Raw genomic sequence first — 17,265 nt, forward strand, 5'->3', positions numbered from 1 at the left:
TGTTGGTGAGTGTTGTCCTGAAAGAAGCAGCTTAGCAGAAAGGAAGAGGAGACTGAGGGTGTGGTGAGGAATTAAAAGAATCTGGAGAATGTTCTTTCCTTCCTTTATCAAGCATTTGAAATCCCAAAATACATCTAGGAGGATACCATGCATTTGGGCCCAGTGATCTGTAAAAATATCCTTTCCCAGAGAGACAGACTGGGAGTATGGATCGACCAGTCAACGTCCATGTTCAGTGGGGAAGCAATTACAGAAGCCAGACCTTCTACCTTCTGCAACCCACAACGACCCTGGGTCCATGCTCCCAGAGAGATAGAGAATGGGAAGGCTATCGGGAGGGGGTGGGATGTGGAGATCGGGTTATGGGAATTGTGCGGAATTGTACCCCTCTTATTCTATGGTTTTGTTAACGTCTCCTTTCTTAAATAAATTAAAATACATATATACCCTTTCCCAAAAAAAAATAAGGTCAGGAGGGAGTCGAGCGGTAGTGCAGTGGGCTAAGCGCACATGGCGCGAAGTACAAGGACCGCTGTAAGGATCCAGGTTTGAGCCCCCAGCTTCCCACCTGCAGGCAAGTCACTTCACAATCGGTGAAGCATGTCTGCAGGTGTCTTTCTCTCCTCATCTCTGTCTTCCCCTCCTCTCTCCATTTCTCTCTGTCCTATCCAACAACGACATCAATAACAACAGTAACTACAAGAAGAAAACAACAAGGGCAACAAAAGGGAATAAATAAATATTTTTTAAAAATAAGGTCAGGGAAGGAAGACAAAAACTATTTCAATACAGAGTTGTGAGGATTAAAGGACAAGGCATCTAACCTAGCATGTGGGACAGGCTGAGGTGCACAGATCTAGGAGAGGTTAGTCAGCTGAAAGAGTCCAGGATTAGTTAAGAGCTCAAAAGATGCCTGAGACCTGTGGGGCTGGAGAGAAGGGCATGGATACAGGTGATGCCAACTAGGAAAAGTAAATGATCTCTGGTCATGATCTGATATAATCCTAACACAGTAGGTTGGAGAGCCTTAAGAGGTTCATGATGAAGGCAGTTAGAGTTGATAAAGTTGAGGGAAGGTCCAGAACCAAGATCAGGTAAAATGGAAGGGGTAACTGGATCAGGCCTGTATTCATAAGGTGATTGAGCAACACTTTGGTGTCTCCCCCTCTCAAAAAAAAAAAAAAGGGGGTGGGGTGGGGTGGAGTAGGGCAGGTAGTGGTACAATGGTAGAGAATACACATTACAGTGTGCAAAGACTCAAGTTCAAGCACCCACTCCCCACCTGCAGGGGGGGGAAGCTTCATAAGCATTGAAACTGGGAGTTGGGCGGTAGTGCAGCAGGTTAAGCACATGTAGCACAAAGCACAAGGACTGGTGTAAGGATCCTGGTTCAAGCCCCCAGCTTGCCATCTGCAGGGGAGTTGCTTCACAGATGGTGAAGCAGGTCTGCAGGTGTCTATCTTTCTCTCCCCATCTCTGTCTTCCCCTCCTCTCTCCATTTTTCTCTGTCCTATCCAACAATGATGACATCAATAACTACAATAATAACTACAACAATAAAAAACATGGGCAACAAAAGGGAAAATAAATATTAAAAGAAAATTAAATAAATAAGCAGTGAAACTGTGCGGGTCCCTGGATTTGATCCTCAGTGCCATAAAAGGCCACAGGAACCCTGTCAGTTTTGGAAGAAATTAAACATCGAAAAATAATGATCTGGGGTTGGGCGGTAGCGCAGCAGGTTGAGTGCATGTGGCTCAAAGCGCAAGGACCAGTGTAAGGATCTTGGTTCAAGCCTCCAGCTCCCTACCTGCAGGGGAGTCGATTCACAGGCGGTGAAGCAGGTCTACAGATGTCTATCTTTCTCTCCCTTTCTCTGTCTTCCCCTCCTCCATTTCTTTCTGTCCTATCCAACAATGAACGACATCAACAACAACAATAACCACAACAAGGCTACAACAACAAGGGCAACAAAAGGGAAAAAAATGCCTCCAGGAGCAGTAGATTCATGGTGCAGGCACGGAGCCCCAGCAATAACCCTGGAGGCAAGATAATAATAATCATTCTGAGTTTATAATTCACTGGTAAGAAAGCATGAGTCCAAATGGATGTAACTAAATAAATTTAAAATTAGAAAAAGGGTTGTTATATTGCTAAGTGAAAGAAATCAAGGAGGAACACCACAGTGGAGAAACCTGGCAGACTTTACCTTAATCAAGTAATCAAAGTGAACCTTGTTAACAATAGCTCAGATTGCTAGGATACACCTACGGAGGTACACACCTGCACTGCAACACTCCTTTCCAAGATGCATAATTTTTGAGAAAAGACTGAGTGAAAGAGTGCACAGCACCAAAGCTCCCTTCGATGTGGGAGCCAGGCTCGAACCTGGCTTGAGCATCTGGCAAAGCAGCACGCTATCCAAGGAAGCTATTTCACCAGCCTTCCCAAAATGTATAATTTAATCCAGTCATGAGGAAGAGCCATGAGACATCTCCCTGTAGAGTGCATACTTTACTAGGCACAAGGGCCTGAATTTCAGTCCCTAGCCAACCTATGGGAGCACCATGCAAAGGAAGTTTCCCAAGTGGTTTAACTGTTGTGGTGTCACCCTGCCGGGTAGAAAGAATATACCAGAAGTGGATGAATCTCAAACGTCCTGCCAACAAAAAAAGAAAAAAGGGGTGCAAAGATAAGTCCATCCAGATTGTCTTGGGCACTACCACATGCCAGAGCAAAGTAGTGCTCTGGTCTCATTGGAATAAATCTTTAAAAAAAAGTTAATGTCAATCACAGGGAAACATTAGACAAGCCTAAGTTGTTGGCATAACTTTCAACTGACCAAGTAAGTCAAGGAGTAACTTTTCTGCAGCATTTATCAAAACTAGAATTGGGGGAGTCAGGTGGTAGTGCAGCGGGTTAAGCGCACATGGCGCCAAGTGCAAGGATCAGAGTAAGGATCCCGGTTCGAGCCCCCGGCTCCCCACCTGCAGGGGAGTCGCTTCACAAGAGGTGAAGCAGGTCTGCAGGTGTCTATCTTTCTCTGCCCCTCTCTGTCTTCCCCTCCTCTCTCCATTTCTAACGACATCAATGACAACAACTACAACAAAAATTAAAGAAGGGCAACAAGAGGGAAAATAAATAGAAAAAAAACAAACTAGAATAGGGTTGAGGATTAGAAAGTAGAAATGACTATTTTTTATTGGAAAGACAGAATTTGAGAAGGGAGATAAAAAGGGAGACAGAAACACCTGTAGCTCTACTTCACTTGTGAAACTTTACCCCTGCAGGTGGGGAAGTAGAAATGCATCTGTAATGATTCATTTTGTAATGAATGATTTTCTAAAACAAGCATGATTATTCTACAAATTAGTCGTTATGCCTAAAGTAGCATTAGTGGTTAAGCGCAAGCTGCAGTATTATCTAAAACTGGAGTTTCTCCTGCTTAGTTACAAAATATGGCAGTCCATCTTCAAACCAATAGCATTATTACTGACCACTATTTCATTCCCAATTTCTCCCTCCCCATGATTATTGGAACCAGCTGGGTAATCCAGAATAAGCTTCCTATTTTAAGGTCAAGTGATTAGCAAACTTAATCCCATCTGTGGCCTTAATAGCCTTTCACAAACAGGCCAGCAGATTGCACACTCAGACTCCTTACTCTGAGCACGGCTTGAGCATCACAGTGGGAATATCACCAGGGGAAGCTTCATGAGCAGTGCTGGTGTGTCCCTCCCTCTTTCTGAAAAGAGTAACATAGAACAAGTTGAAGTGACAGGAGTCAGCTTTAACAGCTATGTAGGTGTTTCCCTTCCCAAATAAGAGATGTCTGGGAGCAATGACTGCAAGTAGTGGCTTTGATTAGAACTATAAGAGGAAAAGAAAAGAGATGAAAGGACTTGACTTTGCCCAGCATCAGCTTAACTGAAAGACTGCTTAAACCAGGTTGTTTTTTTTTTTTTTTTTTTTTTTTGGTGCCTCCAGGGTTATTGCTGGATCTTGGTGCCTGTACTACAAATCCACTGCTCCTGGAGGCTATTTTTTCCCTTTTATTGCCCTTATCATTGTTGTGGTTATTATTACTGTTGTTGTTGGGTAAGACAGAGAAATCGAGGGGGGGAGAGAAAGACATCTGCAGACCTGCTTCACCACTTGTGAAGCAACCCCCCTGCAGGTGGGGAGCCAGGGGCTTATTGGTCCTTGTGCTTTGCGCTATGTGCGCTTAACCTGCTTCACTACCACTTGGCCCCCATAAACCAGTTTTACTGAGATAGTAAGTATAGGGGCCAGGTGGTGGTGCACCTGGTTGAGCGCACATTACAATGCACAAAGGTCTGAGCCCCTGGTTCCCACCTGAAGAGGAGTTTCACAATTGAAGTAGTGTTGCAGGTGTCTCTCTCTCCCTCCCTTTCAAACCTTTCCCTCTCGATGTCTGGCTGTCTCTATCCAATAAATAAATGAATAAAGATAATTTTAAAAAGAGCAAGTATATCACAAAACAGGAATGCTTCTAAGAACTAAATTATTCAGTGTTTTAAGAATGAAGTTAACAAGTTAGTCTCATCTCTCACAATGTTCTAGAAAAAAAAAAGAAAAAGAAAGATAAGGGATAACCAAAGCACTACTCTGGCATATGTGATGCCATAAATCTAACTCACGACCTAATGCTCATTAGTTTTATCCACCAGGCCACTTTCTTATCCCCCAAAGATGTTAGGGGCCAGGTGGTAGTATACCTGGTTAAGTGTACATTACAGCCTGCAAGGACCCAAGTTCAAGTCCCTGGTCCCCACCTGCAGGGGAGAAGCTTCACAAGTGAAGCAGGGCTGCAGGTGTCTCTGTCTTTTTCCCTATCTCCCCCTCAATTTGTTTCTAATAAATAAATAAATCTACTTATTAATGGAAGTGACAGAACCAGAGAATCCACTCTGATATATACAATACCAAGGACTGAACTCAGAATCTCCTGCTTCTAGGTCCAAGGCTTTCTGCACTGTGCCACCTCCTCCCCCAGGCTGCACAATTCCATTCTCTTTATTAAAACCCAATTAATTATACAGCAAAATATAAAGACTAGTGAGCAGCTTTAACGACCAATCGTACCTCAAATCCAATGCCTTCCTCTGATTTCCATTGTTTTAAAGCTGATACCATACATATAGTGACCCTCAGTACTGCAATACATAACTGAAACATAAAGGAAAAAAGAAAACTCTAATTTTCTTAACATACACAAAATTTTGGTAAATGCAAAATTCAAATTATTTCCAGCTGTCCCCCCCCCAAAATGGCACCTACAAACTGCCATCAGTTGTTCTCTTAAACATCTGTTTAAGTTCTCCCCCCATCCCTTTCATTTATTTAACAAGTTTGATCACTGGCTTTTGGATTTGTTCCCCAGAAACTGCTTTGAACCTAGGTCCCTTGAGACTAAAACACATGGTCGGGGGTAGATAGGATAATGGCTATGCAAGGAGATTCTTGTGCCTGAGGCTCCAAAGTTCCAGGTTCAATCCCCCCCACACCACCATAAACCAGAGCTGAGCAGTACTTGTTAAAATAAAAAAAAATTAGTCATATATATTCTAAAATACTTCTCACAAGGCCACACTGTCTTTATGTTGAAAGGACATACCATAAGTAAGTCTCTTCATACACATTATTATTACTTTTGACACCTGCAGACCTGCTTCACCGCCCGTGAAACAACTCCCCTGCAGGTGGGGAGCCGGGATCCTTAGGCTGGTCCTTGCGCTTTATGCCACATGTGCTTAACATACTGCACTACCGTCCGACTCCCGAAATACAAAATAACCTGTGACAAAGCACTATTTTTAGAGGTGTTTACCCATCTCAGTGGAAAAGCATGATGAATATTACAAGTTCAGTCAGTCTGACTTCATCATTGCATTATGGAGTTGTTAATCTCAATGTACACAAGTAGACAGAAAGCAAATATTAACAGATAGCTATCCCCAAAAACAGAATAATATGCTTCTTTTCAAAACACATAGGAAGTAAGACAAGTCCACTATGGAAGGAAGCCAACACAATGGCTAGTCTTTATTGGGCAGAAGATTCATAGCGTATTTTGAGTGAAGACAGTATATAGGCTCAGTGGGCCAACTGGTGGGGCACCAGCTTGTAATGGGTTCCACAGCCAGGGCATCGCTGGGTTTCTCCTTTGTGCAGCCAAAACCAGATGACAGTACTGTTGTCCTCTTCACCTGAAAGGAAAAAGTAGCTGAAGGCCGTCCAGTCTTAGAGACTTCAAATATTAAATCATTTTCTTCCTCAGACACCTCTAAGACAAAATTATGGTTGACTTAAGACATCCCTTTAGGGGGCCAGGCAGTAGCACAGCAGGTTAAGTGCAGGTGCCTCGAAGTGCGAGGACCAGCATAGGGATCCTGGTTGGAGCCCCCAGCTCCCCACCTGGAGGGGAGTCGCTTCACAAGTGGTGAAGCAGGTCTGCAGGTGTCTATTTTTCTCTCCCCGTCTTCCCTTCCTCCCTCCATTTCTCTCTGTCCTATCCAACAACAACATTAATAGCAACAACAATAAAAACAAAAAGAGAAAATAAATAAATGCATTAAAAAAAAAAAGACATCCCTTTCATCTCCATTTCCACATAGAAGAGCTTATGCCCTCAATTATATATCAGAGCACTGCTCAGCTCTGGCTTTTGATGTCCTGGGGATTGAACCTGGGACTTCAAGACCTCAAGCATGAAAGCCTTTTGCATAACAATTATGCTATCTCCTTCACCCACCACTATATATTCTAGCAGTTCCCCAGCCTTTGTAGAATCCCCAAAACAAAGTATGTATCACTGGTGCCTAAAATGCCTAGCCAAAAGGATATACAACTGTATTTCCTTTTCATTTTCTTTCTCTCTCCAGATCTGAGATCTTGCTCATTACTCCTCCTTCTCCTCCTCCTCCATGCCCTTTCTCTCCCCTCATTCCCCCCCCCCAACTCTGACAAAGCTGCTTTTTTTGTTCAGAGGACAGAAAGGAAGAGGTATGACAGCACCTCCCACGTGGTGCTAGGGTTTGAACCTGGACTGTGTGCATGGCAGGGCACATACTCTACCCAGTGAACTATCTCTCTGACTCCTACAAGGATATTTTCTGGATGAATACTCCTTAATTCTACATCTCCAAGAAACCACTGATGTTCTATAGTTTTTCACAGTAAAAATGACCTTAGGCGTTATATGGAAAACTAAGAAATGTTATGCATGTACAAACTATTGTATTTACTGAATGTAAAACATGAATTCCCCAATAAAGAAATAAAAGGGGGGGGGGAATGACCTTAGGCATAATGAGGCCTGAGAGCCAGGGCATTTAACACTACTTATTTACACACATTCTTTTTACACAATACATATTTTTACATATACATATGCTTACTCTTTCCTTACCCCCCCCCACAAAAATGAAAAGAAAGGGTGGGGGGTAGCATAATGGTTATGCAAAAAGACTTTCATTCCTGAGGCTGAATTCAAAGTCCCAGGTTCAATCCCCCACACCACCATAAGCCAGAGCTGAACAGGTAAAAATAAATAAATAAATAAAGGAAGGAATGAAGGGGGAGTCCGGCGGTAGCGCAGCGGGTTAAGCGCACGTGGAGCGAAGCGCAAGGACCGGTGTAAGGATCCCGGTTCCAGCCCCCGACTCTCCACCTGCAGGGGAGTCGCTTCACAGGTGGTGAAGCAGGTCTGCAGGTGTCTCTCTTTCTCTCTCCCTCTCTGTCTTCCCCTCCTCTCTCCATTTCTCTCTGTCCTATCTTACAACGACAACATCAATAACAACAATAATAACTACAACAACAATGAAAAACAAGGGCAACAAAAGGGAAAATAAATAAATATTAAAACATTTATATAAAAAAAGAATTATATCAGGAAGGAATGAAGGAAGAAGACAAAGTATCTGCAGTAGCTTATTAAAATCCTGTACAGGACATATACATTTAAGAAAATAGTGGGGAAGTCGGGCGGTAGGGCAGTGGGTTAAGCACAGGTGGTGCAAAGCGCAAGGACAGGCATAAGGATCGCGGTTGGAGCCCCGGACTCCCCACCTGCAGGGGAGTCGCTTCACAAGCGGTGAAGCAGGTCTGCAGGTGTCTATGTTTCTCTCCCCCCCTCTGTCTTCCCCTCCTCTCTCCATTTCTCTCTGTCCTATCCAACAACGACATCAATCATAACTACAACAATAAAACAAGGGCAACAAAAGGGAATAAATAAAAATAAATAACTATTTAAAAAAAATAGTGGCAGGGCCAGGTGGTGGTACTCCCAACACCCAGCTGAGTGCACATGTTACCATGTACAAGGACTTGGGTTCAAGGCCCAGCTAACCAACCGCAGGGGAGCAGTCTCACATGTGGTGAAGCAGTACTGCAGGTGTATCTCTACCTCCCTACCTTCCTTCTCGTTATCTCTGTCTCTATTCAACAGATAAAGTCACCTACAGAGTAAGAATAAAGAAAATAGTGGTAAGGGTACTTACAGATGCAGCCCACTATTCGCTTGTTGGTGATGGAGGGGACTAAATTAGGGTCTTCCTTGGTGCCCGCGGCTACCTTTGGAGGCGGTAGCATATTGTATGGATCCTGAAGGACGAAAGGAGCCGGTATGACAAATGACACTCAACACGCCCTCCACCTCAGTAGCGCGGGGACAGCTGTGCCCGCCCCAAATGCTCCCGGTGAGATTGCTTTGATCCCATCCAAGATCAGGAGCGCCACAGAAAACACTAGTTAGGGGTTTGAAAAAGCTCACCAGCCCCTTGCGAGCAGCCAACATGATCTCCCGCTCCAGTCCCGTCGCCTGCTCCTCATCAGTAGGAATACCCCCTGCAGAAAGAAACGCGACTTAAGATGTTGTCTGCAAAGACCGAGTTGAAAGTCGAGCCCGTGTAAATGTCTACATCGTCGTAGAGTCTAACGGTTCGCCCCATTGACTGTCCCCAAGGACCAGGCATGACCCCTAGAAGCGGCAGCACAGGGGGCACTTTCTTGCTCCCACTGCCGAGGGCTAACGGGGTCACATCCTTCTCAAACTGAGTCAGAGTTCTAGTGGGGTTTGGCCAACTTGAGGCTGGAGGAATCTGAAGGCCCCCCGCGCGCCCTCTCCACACTCCGCAAGCAGTGGCTGACCCCCAAGGTCATCCGGCACCTCCGTGCACTGTTGATCCGTAGCGGGGTCAGCCCGGGAGGTGACAGCAGCAGCGGCGGCCGGGACCAGGCGGCGATGCCTAAGGAGCGCGAGGCACCCGGGTCCGAGCGGCGGGCCTGCCAGCCCCAGAGGGTCGGCCGCTCAGCTGCCCCAGCACCAGACGCGGACTAGAAGAGCGCGGCGCCCCGCACGCTCTGGGGGATCGCGTACCTCCGGACGCCATAGAACGCAGTGCGGTGACCCCATTGGGTCCGCGAGCCCGCAGGGCCTGCGCCGCCAGCGCTCCAGCTCCGCGAAGTAACCTTGAGGCCATTGCGCCCGATCCCAACGCCGGCAACTTCCGGCACAGCCTTCGGAGGCAAGAAGGACTTCCGGGGACGGGCTGCCTCCCCTCTGGTCAAACTTCCGCTTCCGTCAGCCCCCCTCCGGCCGCCTGCCTCACTCTTGGAACTCCGCCCCGAAAGGTGAAGGCTGCGCATGCGCGCCTCTGTCTCGCTGCCTCCGTGCTGATCCAAAGTCAGATCGACCCGACCCGGCAGCTTCTCGGTTTCCCCGTCTTACCTGCTGGTTGTGCTTCGTAAACGAGGAGACGACTAGTAAAAGTCATTAGACCTGTGTCATTCTAGAGACTATCTGGGTCCCAGGTGATTTAAATTCAGGAGTAGGCTCCTAAAGGCCCCTGTATTCATTGTTCTTGTGATTGTAGAGTGAGGAGGTGGCTTTCCCGGGAAATTACTGACCAACAGGTAGGTCAGGGCTCTAGGGTACGCGGAGGGGAGTAAATAGTGGACGAGTTGATAATGGAAAATAAAATGTTCTCTAGTGAGAGGTCTCTTTAAAACATGAGTTCCCATGGCGCCCGAGTCTCTCAGCAGGTTGTGCATTGGAAAGGATTTGCCAACACTGCCCTCCAATGGCTCCTAGGACTTTGTTCACTTTGCCGGTGTATCCCTGTCACCCCCTGGCGGACTGCAGTGTGCTTACAGATTCCATAGAAAATTCCTTCAAACAGGAATTATCCTCAGTTTAACATTGAATGCCTAGTACTTATTAGAGACTGATTACTGGCATCAAGTAAATTTACCACTTGGGCATGATAGACAGAATCAGTTTTGTAGGGAAGGCTTCTAGTCTAACAAGCCAGTTTGAGGCAAATTAAGGAGGTGTGAAGTCTCAGGTGTTTCCACCTTTCATGTGCAAGTTATCCTTTCAAAAGAATTAGTTGTGCATTCATTTCTTCACAAGTGCACATCTGATTTTCTTGGTTGCCCCTTCTAAGGAAAATATGGTAAAATATTCTGAGGTCCAAAATTTCTTGATCCTCCCCACCCCCAGCACTACATAGCAGCTGCCATGTAGTGCTGCCATGTAGTGCTGGGGTTTGAAGCTGAGCCATATGATGTGTGACAAGGCACATACCCAGCAAGAATCTCTACAACCCCCTCCTTAATCCTTTTTACTTATTTTGTGTTATTGTTGTTGTTGTTTAGAGAAAGAGAGAAAGGGGGCCAGGTTGTGGTGCACCTGGTTATACATTCACATTAGAGTGTGCAGGGACCTAGGTTCCCACCTGCAGGGGGAAAGTTTCACAAGTGGTGAAGCAGGACTGCAGATGTCTCTCTGTCTCTCTATCTCCCCTGCCCCTCTCAATTTCTCTCTGTCTCTATCCAAAAATAAATAAATAAAATATTTTTTAGAATAAAAAAAAAAGAGTGAAATAAACCACAATACCACAGCCTCCTTCAACATGGTAGGGGCAGGACTCAAACCTGAGTCCCAAGCATAGTAAGATAGTACACTATCCAAGTGAGCTATTTTGCCTACCCCTTGTCTGTCTGTCTGTCTATTTTGGATAGAGACAGGAAGAAAGGGGGAGATAGGGAGAGAGATGTCTGCAGCATTGCCTCACCACTAGTGAAGCTTTACTCCTGCAGGTAGTATTGGGGGCTTGAGCCCCAGTCCTTGCACAATGTAATATGTGGTCTCAACAGGTGCACCAGTCCCCAGCCCTCTTGATCCTTTTAAAAGGTAGATATTAGGGACCAGGGAGGTAGCCCAATAATTGAGTGCATGTTTTGCATGCATAGAATCCTAGGTTTGTCCCCAGCACCACATATGACATAGCAATACTCATACAGTAAATTTTATTTCATCTTACCAGAGCACTGCACAGCTCTGGCTTATGGTAGTGCCAGGAATTGAATCTGGAAACTCTAGTGCCTCAGACATGAAAATCTATTGCATAAACCATTGTGAAATTTCTCCCTAATCCAAAATAAATACTTTTTTAAAAACTGAGTTTTGCCATGTATAACTTTTCACTGTACTCTGTTCTCACTTGGCTCTACTGCAATACCTCCAAGTGAAATTGGGGGTAAATTTTTCCTGTAAGTCCTAGAACTATATTCCCAAGAATCTTAGTTGATTTACTGTGTGTGTGTGTGTGTGTGTGTATGTGTGTGTGTATCCTTGATCTGATCATCTGTTTTGCAATGGAACCTCACTAGCTCAGTCAATCACTTTTTTTTTTAAGATTTTATTTATTTATGAGAAATATAGGAGGAGAGAGAAAGAACCAGACATCACTCTGGCACATGTGCTGCCAGGAATCGAACTTGGGACCTCATGCTTGAGAGTCCAAAGCTTTCCCACTGTGCCACCTCTGGACCACCAGTCAATCACTTTTTATTAGGGCTGTTATTTTTTTTTTTTCTTTTCCCTCCAGGGTTATTGCTGGGCTCGGTGCCTGCACCATGAATCCACCACTCCTGGAGGCCATTTTCCCCCCATTTGTTGCCCTTGTTGTTGTAGCCTCGTTGTGGTTATTATTATTGCCATTGTTGATGTTGTTCGTTGTTGGATAGGACAGAGAGAAATGGAGAGAGGAGGGGAAGACAGAGAGGGGGAGAGAAAGAGAGACACCTGCAGACCTGCTTCACCGCCTGTGAAACGACTCCCCTGCAGGTGGGGAGCCGGGTGCTCGAACCAGGATCCTTAAGCCTGTCCCTGCGCTTTGCGCCACATGCGCTTAACCCATTGCGCCACCGCCTGACCCCCAGGGCTGTTATTTCTTATTCAGTAAAACTTTGATTAGACTAGATTAATATCTCTTTTTTTCTTTTTGACTAGATTCATATTTCCAAAAGCTTATTCTATGGAATCCTATTCTCAAGATACTTTCTATAAAAACAAGAGAGTGAGTCAGCATCTGAGGCTTATTCTCTTAGAGGTGCACACTGAGCTTACATATTAAAGGTTCTGATTAAACCTATAGTTAAGAATACTCTTCGGTTTAGGGCTTAAACTAGCATTTTCCCCTCCTCAACTCATCACAAAATTCTTTCCTGAGAAACACCTCTCTGCAGTCCAGTAAGAAATTCAGTTCTGGGGGGCCAGGTGGTGGCACACCTGGTTGAGCGCACACGTTACAATGTGCAAGGACCCAGGTTCGAGCCCCCAGTCCCCACTTGCAGGGGGAAAGCTTCATGAGTGGTGAAGCAGGGCTGCAGGTGTCTCTCTGTCTCTCTTCCTTTCTATTTCCCCCTACCCTCTTGATTTCTGGCTGTCTCTATCCAATAAATAAATAAAGATAATTTTTCTTTCTTTTTTTAAAAGATTTTATTTATTTATTTATTTATTAATGAGAAACATAGGAGAAGAGAGAAAGAACCGGGTATCACCCTGGTACATGTGTTGCCGGGGATTAAACTCAGGACCTCATGCTTAAGAGCCCAATGCTTTATCCGCTGAGCCATCTCTCAGACCACAATAAAGATAATTTTTAAAAAAGAAAAAATATTCAGTTCTGGGGCCAGTTCTTGTGCACGTGTTACAGTGCACAAGCCAGGTTCAAGCCCCCAGTCCATAACTGTAGGGTGAAAGCTTTTCAAATAGTGAAGCAGTTCTGCAGGTGTCTCTCTTTCTCTCTTCCTCTTTTTTTTACAATTTATTATTATTATTATTTTATATTACAGAATTACATGTCAACAGGAGTTTAAATCCACACCATTCCCACCACCAGACTTCTGAATCTTCAGTCTTGCACTTTCTATCTCTCTGAACTCTGAGTTTCTGGCTGTCTCTATCCAATAAATAAAGATAATGAAAAATTATAAAAATTTTTAAAATAACTTAAAAAAAAAAAAAAGAAATTCAGTTCTGACCTGAATTTCTTACTGGATACCTGACCTTAAGATGACTTGTCCTGGGGCTGTTAAATGGAAAGAGTTTTCACTTGTTTCTCTTCTTTTTTTTTTTTTTAAGATTTTTTTTTTTAATTTCTAGAAAGATAGGAGGAGAGAGAGAAAGAACCAGATATCACTTTGGTACATGTGCTGCTGGGGATTGAACTCAGGACCTCATGCTTGAGAGTCTAATGCTTTATCCGCTGTGCCACCTCCTGGACCACTCACTTGTTTCTCATTTCCACTATAGGTTTATCAACTCACAGGACATTTTTTTCAGGCCCTTGTTTAGCTCACAAAAGCCCTGAGATTATACACCTGAGGACTGTGCAGGTGAGCTCCTGTGTCAGAACCAGGCTCCAAGGCATCCCCACACATCCCCTTCATTCCTTGCTTCCAGGACATCCCACTCATACCTCTGCCCCTCATGATGTCTCCTTGGGGAAGAGTCTCTTTCTCCTGTTCCATTGATGTCTTTGCCAAAATAGTAATTATTTTTTATTGAGCACTATTTGTTTTTACACTATAGGACAACTTTTAGTGGTCAAAGTCATTGCATATTTTAATATATCAAAAGTCACATGCCTAAGAAAAAAGTTGTTAACAGTTTCTTTCTATCCTTTTTTCCCAGGGCTTCTCAACTTCAGCTGACAATTTATTTAATTTTATTGTTTTTATTAGATAGGACAGAGAGACATTGAGAGAGGAGGGGGGATAGAGAGAACATGACAGATATCTGCAGACCTGTGTGAATTTACTGAATGTGAAGCGCCCCCCCCCCCACAGGTGGGGAGCCAGGGGCTGGTGATCCTTGCACCGTGTGTGCTTAACCTGGAAAGCCAATGCCCAGCCCCCTCTCTCTTCCTCTGTCTCTCCCTTGCTTCTCAATTTCTCTCTGTCCTATCAAATGAAAAGAAAAAAAAAAAAAAAGAAAAAATGGTTGCAAGAAGTGATGGATTCATAGTGCAGGCACCAAGCCTCAGTGTTAACTCTATAAGCAGAAAGAAAGAGGAAGGAAGGGAGGAAGGAAAGAAGGAAGGAAGGAATGTGAAAAGATAGCCATTAAGGACTATCAAGGACTCATATCCCGATCACCATCCCCATCATCATCCCCTTCCGTGGGCTTTGCCCCTTTAAAGCAAACTAAGACCAATTAGAAACTTTGTCTAAGAGGAACTTGGAGACCAAGATCCAGAAGACAGGAAGATCTGAAGTCTTGGATCCCTTCTTGGTTCCCCTAAATCTAGTTCCTGGTTTTCCAGCCACCACACTTCACTTCTACCTGTATAAATACCTGTCTCATTAAGAGGAGAGGTTGATTTCAGCAGCACACTCCTGCCTCCATTACTGGTTTAAATGGCAGTAAGCATGCATATTTTTTCCTCTTATACAAAAACTGGTGTAGCAGTACTTGTCTTCCTGTGGCACTGGGCCCTGGCTCTGACTTCAGAAGAAAATAAAGGTCAAGGAGTTGGGCAATAGCGCAGCAGGTTAAGCGCAGGTGGTGCAAAGCCCGAGGGCTGGCATAAGGTTTCCGGTTCGAGCCCCCAGCTCCCCACCTGCAGGGGAGTCTCTTCACAGGCGGTGAAGCAGGTCTGCAGGTGTCTCTCTTTCTCTCCCCCTCTCTGTCTTCCCCTCCTCTCTCCATTTCTCTCTGTCCTATCCAACAACAACAACATCAATCATAACTACAACAATAAAATAACAAGGGCAACAAAAGGGAATAAATAATAAATATTTTTAAAAGCTTTTTTTTTAAAAAAAGAAAGAAAATAAAGGTCAAACAGCAGCATCAGACTTGGGGCATAGCATAAAAGAGACTTATTATGCAAAAAGACTTTTATGCCTGAGGCACCAAAAGTCACAGGTTCAATCCCCAGCACCACTATAAGCCAGAATTGACCAGTGCTTTGGTGAAAAAAACAAGCAAGCAAACAAACCAAAACCCTGCACTGTCTCTCGCTCAGAAGGCCTGCCAGTATACTAAGGCTACTGAAGGGAAACTAGTGCTAAAAATCAGGAAGTTGATTTAGGAGCAAGCAGGGAGGCATCGGAAACCTTCAGATCTTCCTGCCTCCTACATCATGGCTTCCTTCTACTCCCTCCTAGAATAATGGAATTGTAGCATTATCCACCTCAACAAAGCTAAACTCTACTGCTCTTCTTCCTGGAAAATCAGACAGAAGTATCATCAATTAGCTATTCATGATACTAATTAAAAATAAGTTTCTCCCCAGGTTCAGTTCTTAGCACTACCAACAGCCAAAGCTGAGCATTATTCTGGTTACAAAAGAAAAAATAAAAATAAAAACGTCCCTCAGGGATGAGAAGTATAGCATAAGTCTTTTTTTCTTTTTTTAATTAGTGATTTAATAATTGTGTATAAGATTGTGGGATAAGAGAGGTACAGTTCCCACCACCAGAATTCCGTATACCCTCCCTTCCACTGGAATCTTCCTTATTCTTTATCCCTTTGGGAGTATGGACCAAAGATCTTTATGGGGAGCAGAAGGTGGAAGGTTTAGCTTCTGTAACTGCTTTTCTGCTGGACATGGACATGGGCAGTTTGATCCATAACCCCAGCCTGTTTCTGTCTTTCCCTAGTTGGTTAGGGCTCTGGGGAGGTGGGGGTTCCAGGACACATTGGGGAGGTCGCCTGCCCAGGGAAGTCAGGTTGGCATCATGGTAGCATCTGAAATTTGGTGGCTGAAAAGCATTAAGATATGAAGCAGAACAAATTGTTGAATAATTAGGAACCTGAAGATATGAGAAAAGGAGCATAGCTTTTACCTTATGTGAGGTCCTCAGTTTAATCCCCAGGACCCCAGGGAAGCACCATAGACAACATCAAAGGGAACACTGTGTGTAGTGGAGCAGTTCTTTGCTATTTCTCTTTCTAAGGATATAGAATAACAAAATAAACTGAATAGGTGAGGTAACTCAATGATATTGTCTATGTTCAAGGTCCTCAATTCGTTCCCTATTGCTGCATTAAAAGGGGCCGACAAGTGGTGGCACACCTGGTTAAGTGCGCATGTTACAGTGTGCAAGGACCGGGGTTCAAACTCCTGATCCCCACCTGCAGAGGGAAAGCTTCATGAGTGCTGAAGCAGGGCTGCCAGGTGTTTGTCTCTTTCCCTCTCTAGCTCTCCCTCCCTACCCAATTTCTCTGTATCTATTAAATAAATAATAACAATAAATAAGCAGGGGTAGATAGCATAATGGTTACACACAAAGAGACTCTCATGCCTGTGGCTCCGAAGTTCCAGGTTCAATCCCCACACCACTACAAGCCAGAGCTGAGCAGTGCTCTTGTAAAAAATAAATTATGAAGTTGCGGGCCTCGGGTTAAGCACAGGTGGCACAAAGCGCAAGGAACCGCTTAAGGATCCCGGTTAGAGCCCCCAGCTCCTCACCTGCAGGGGGAGTCGCTTCACAAGTGGTGAAGCAGGTCTGCAGGTGTCTTTCTCTCGCTCTCTCTGTCTTCCCTTTCTCTCTGTCCTATCTAACAATGACGACAGCAATAACAACAACAATAATAACTACAACAATAAAACAACAAGGGCAACAAAAGGGAATAAAAAAAAATAATAAGTTGCCACTCCAAGGTGACAATTCAGTGATTAACACAGTGAAAAGCTGTGGGCTTTGGATGGATGGCACCAGAGAGGTGAACCATTGCAGAGAGAAGGCAGCATCTGTAGGGAGGCCTTAGCGAGTCTCCTGGGCAAACGCTAGAAGAAGAACAAGCAAACGCTAGAAGAAGAAGAAGCGAGTCTCCTAAGGGCGGGGCTGCACTGCGCTCAGGCCACGCGATCAGTGCGAGCCTGGAACTTCACGCCTGTTGCCTGCGAGGTGCAACGTTGGGGCCGCTGGAAGGCCCTCAGGACC

The 17,265-nt window shown here is 44.7% G+C and overlaps 1 protein-coding gene across 1 annotated transcript; it reads right to left on the reverse strand.

Annotated features, from left to right (window-relative positions):
- Positions 1 to 6,035: 6,035 nt before the first annotated feature.
- On the reverse strand, positions 6,036 to 9,559 carry LOC103124955 (cytochrome c oxidase subunit 5B, mitochondrial). The gene is made up of 4 exons (XM_007535720.3): positions 9,401 to 9,559; positions 8,795 to 8,868; positions 8,523 to 8,625; positions 6,036 to 6,230 (listed from the first exon to the last, which is right to left on the reverse strand). Exons 1-4 carry the CDS (start codon positions 9,501 to 9,503, stop codon positions 6,118 to 6,120), a joined length of 393 nt encoding a protein of 130 aa, XP_007535782.1. The 5' UTR covers positions 9,504 to 9,559; the 3' UTR covers positions 6,036 to 6,117.
- Between the last annotated feature and the right edge of the window lie 7,706 nt (positions 9,560 to 17,265).

Source organism: Erinaceus europaeus, chromosome 3 (genome assembly GCF_950295315.1).
Source record: "Erinaceus europaeus chromosome 3, mEriEur2.1, whole genome shotgun sequence".
Taxonomy (NCBI): domain Eukaryota; kingdom Metazoa; phylum Chordata; class Mammalia; order Eulipotyphla; family Erinaceidae; genus Erinaceus; species Erinaceus europaeus.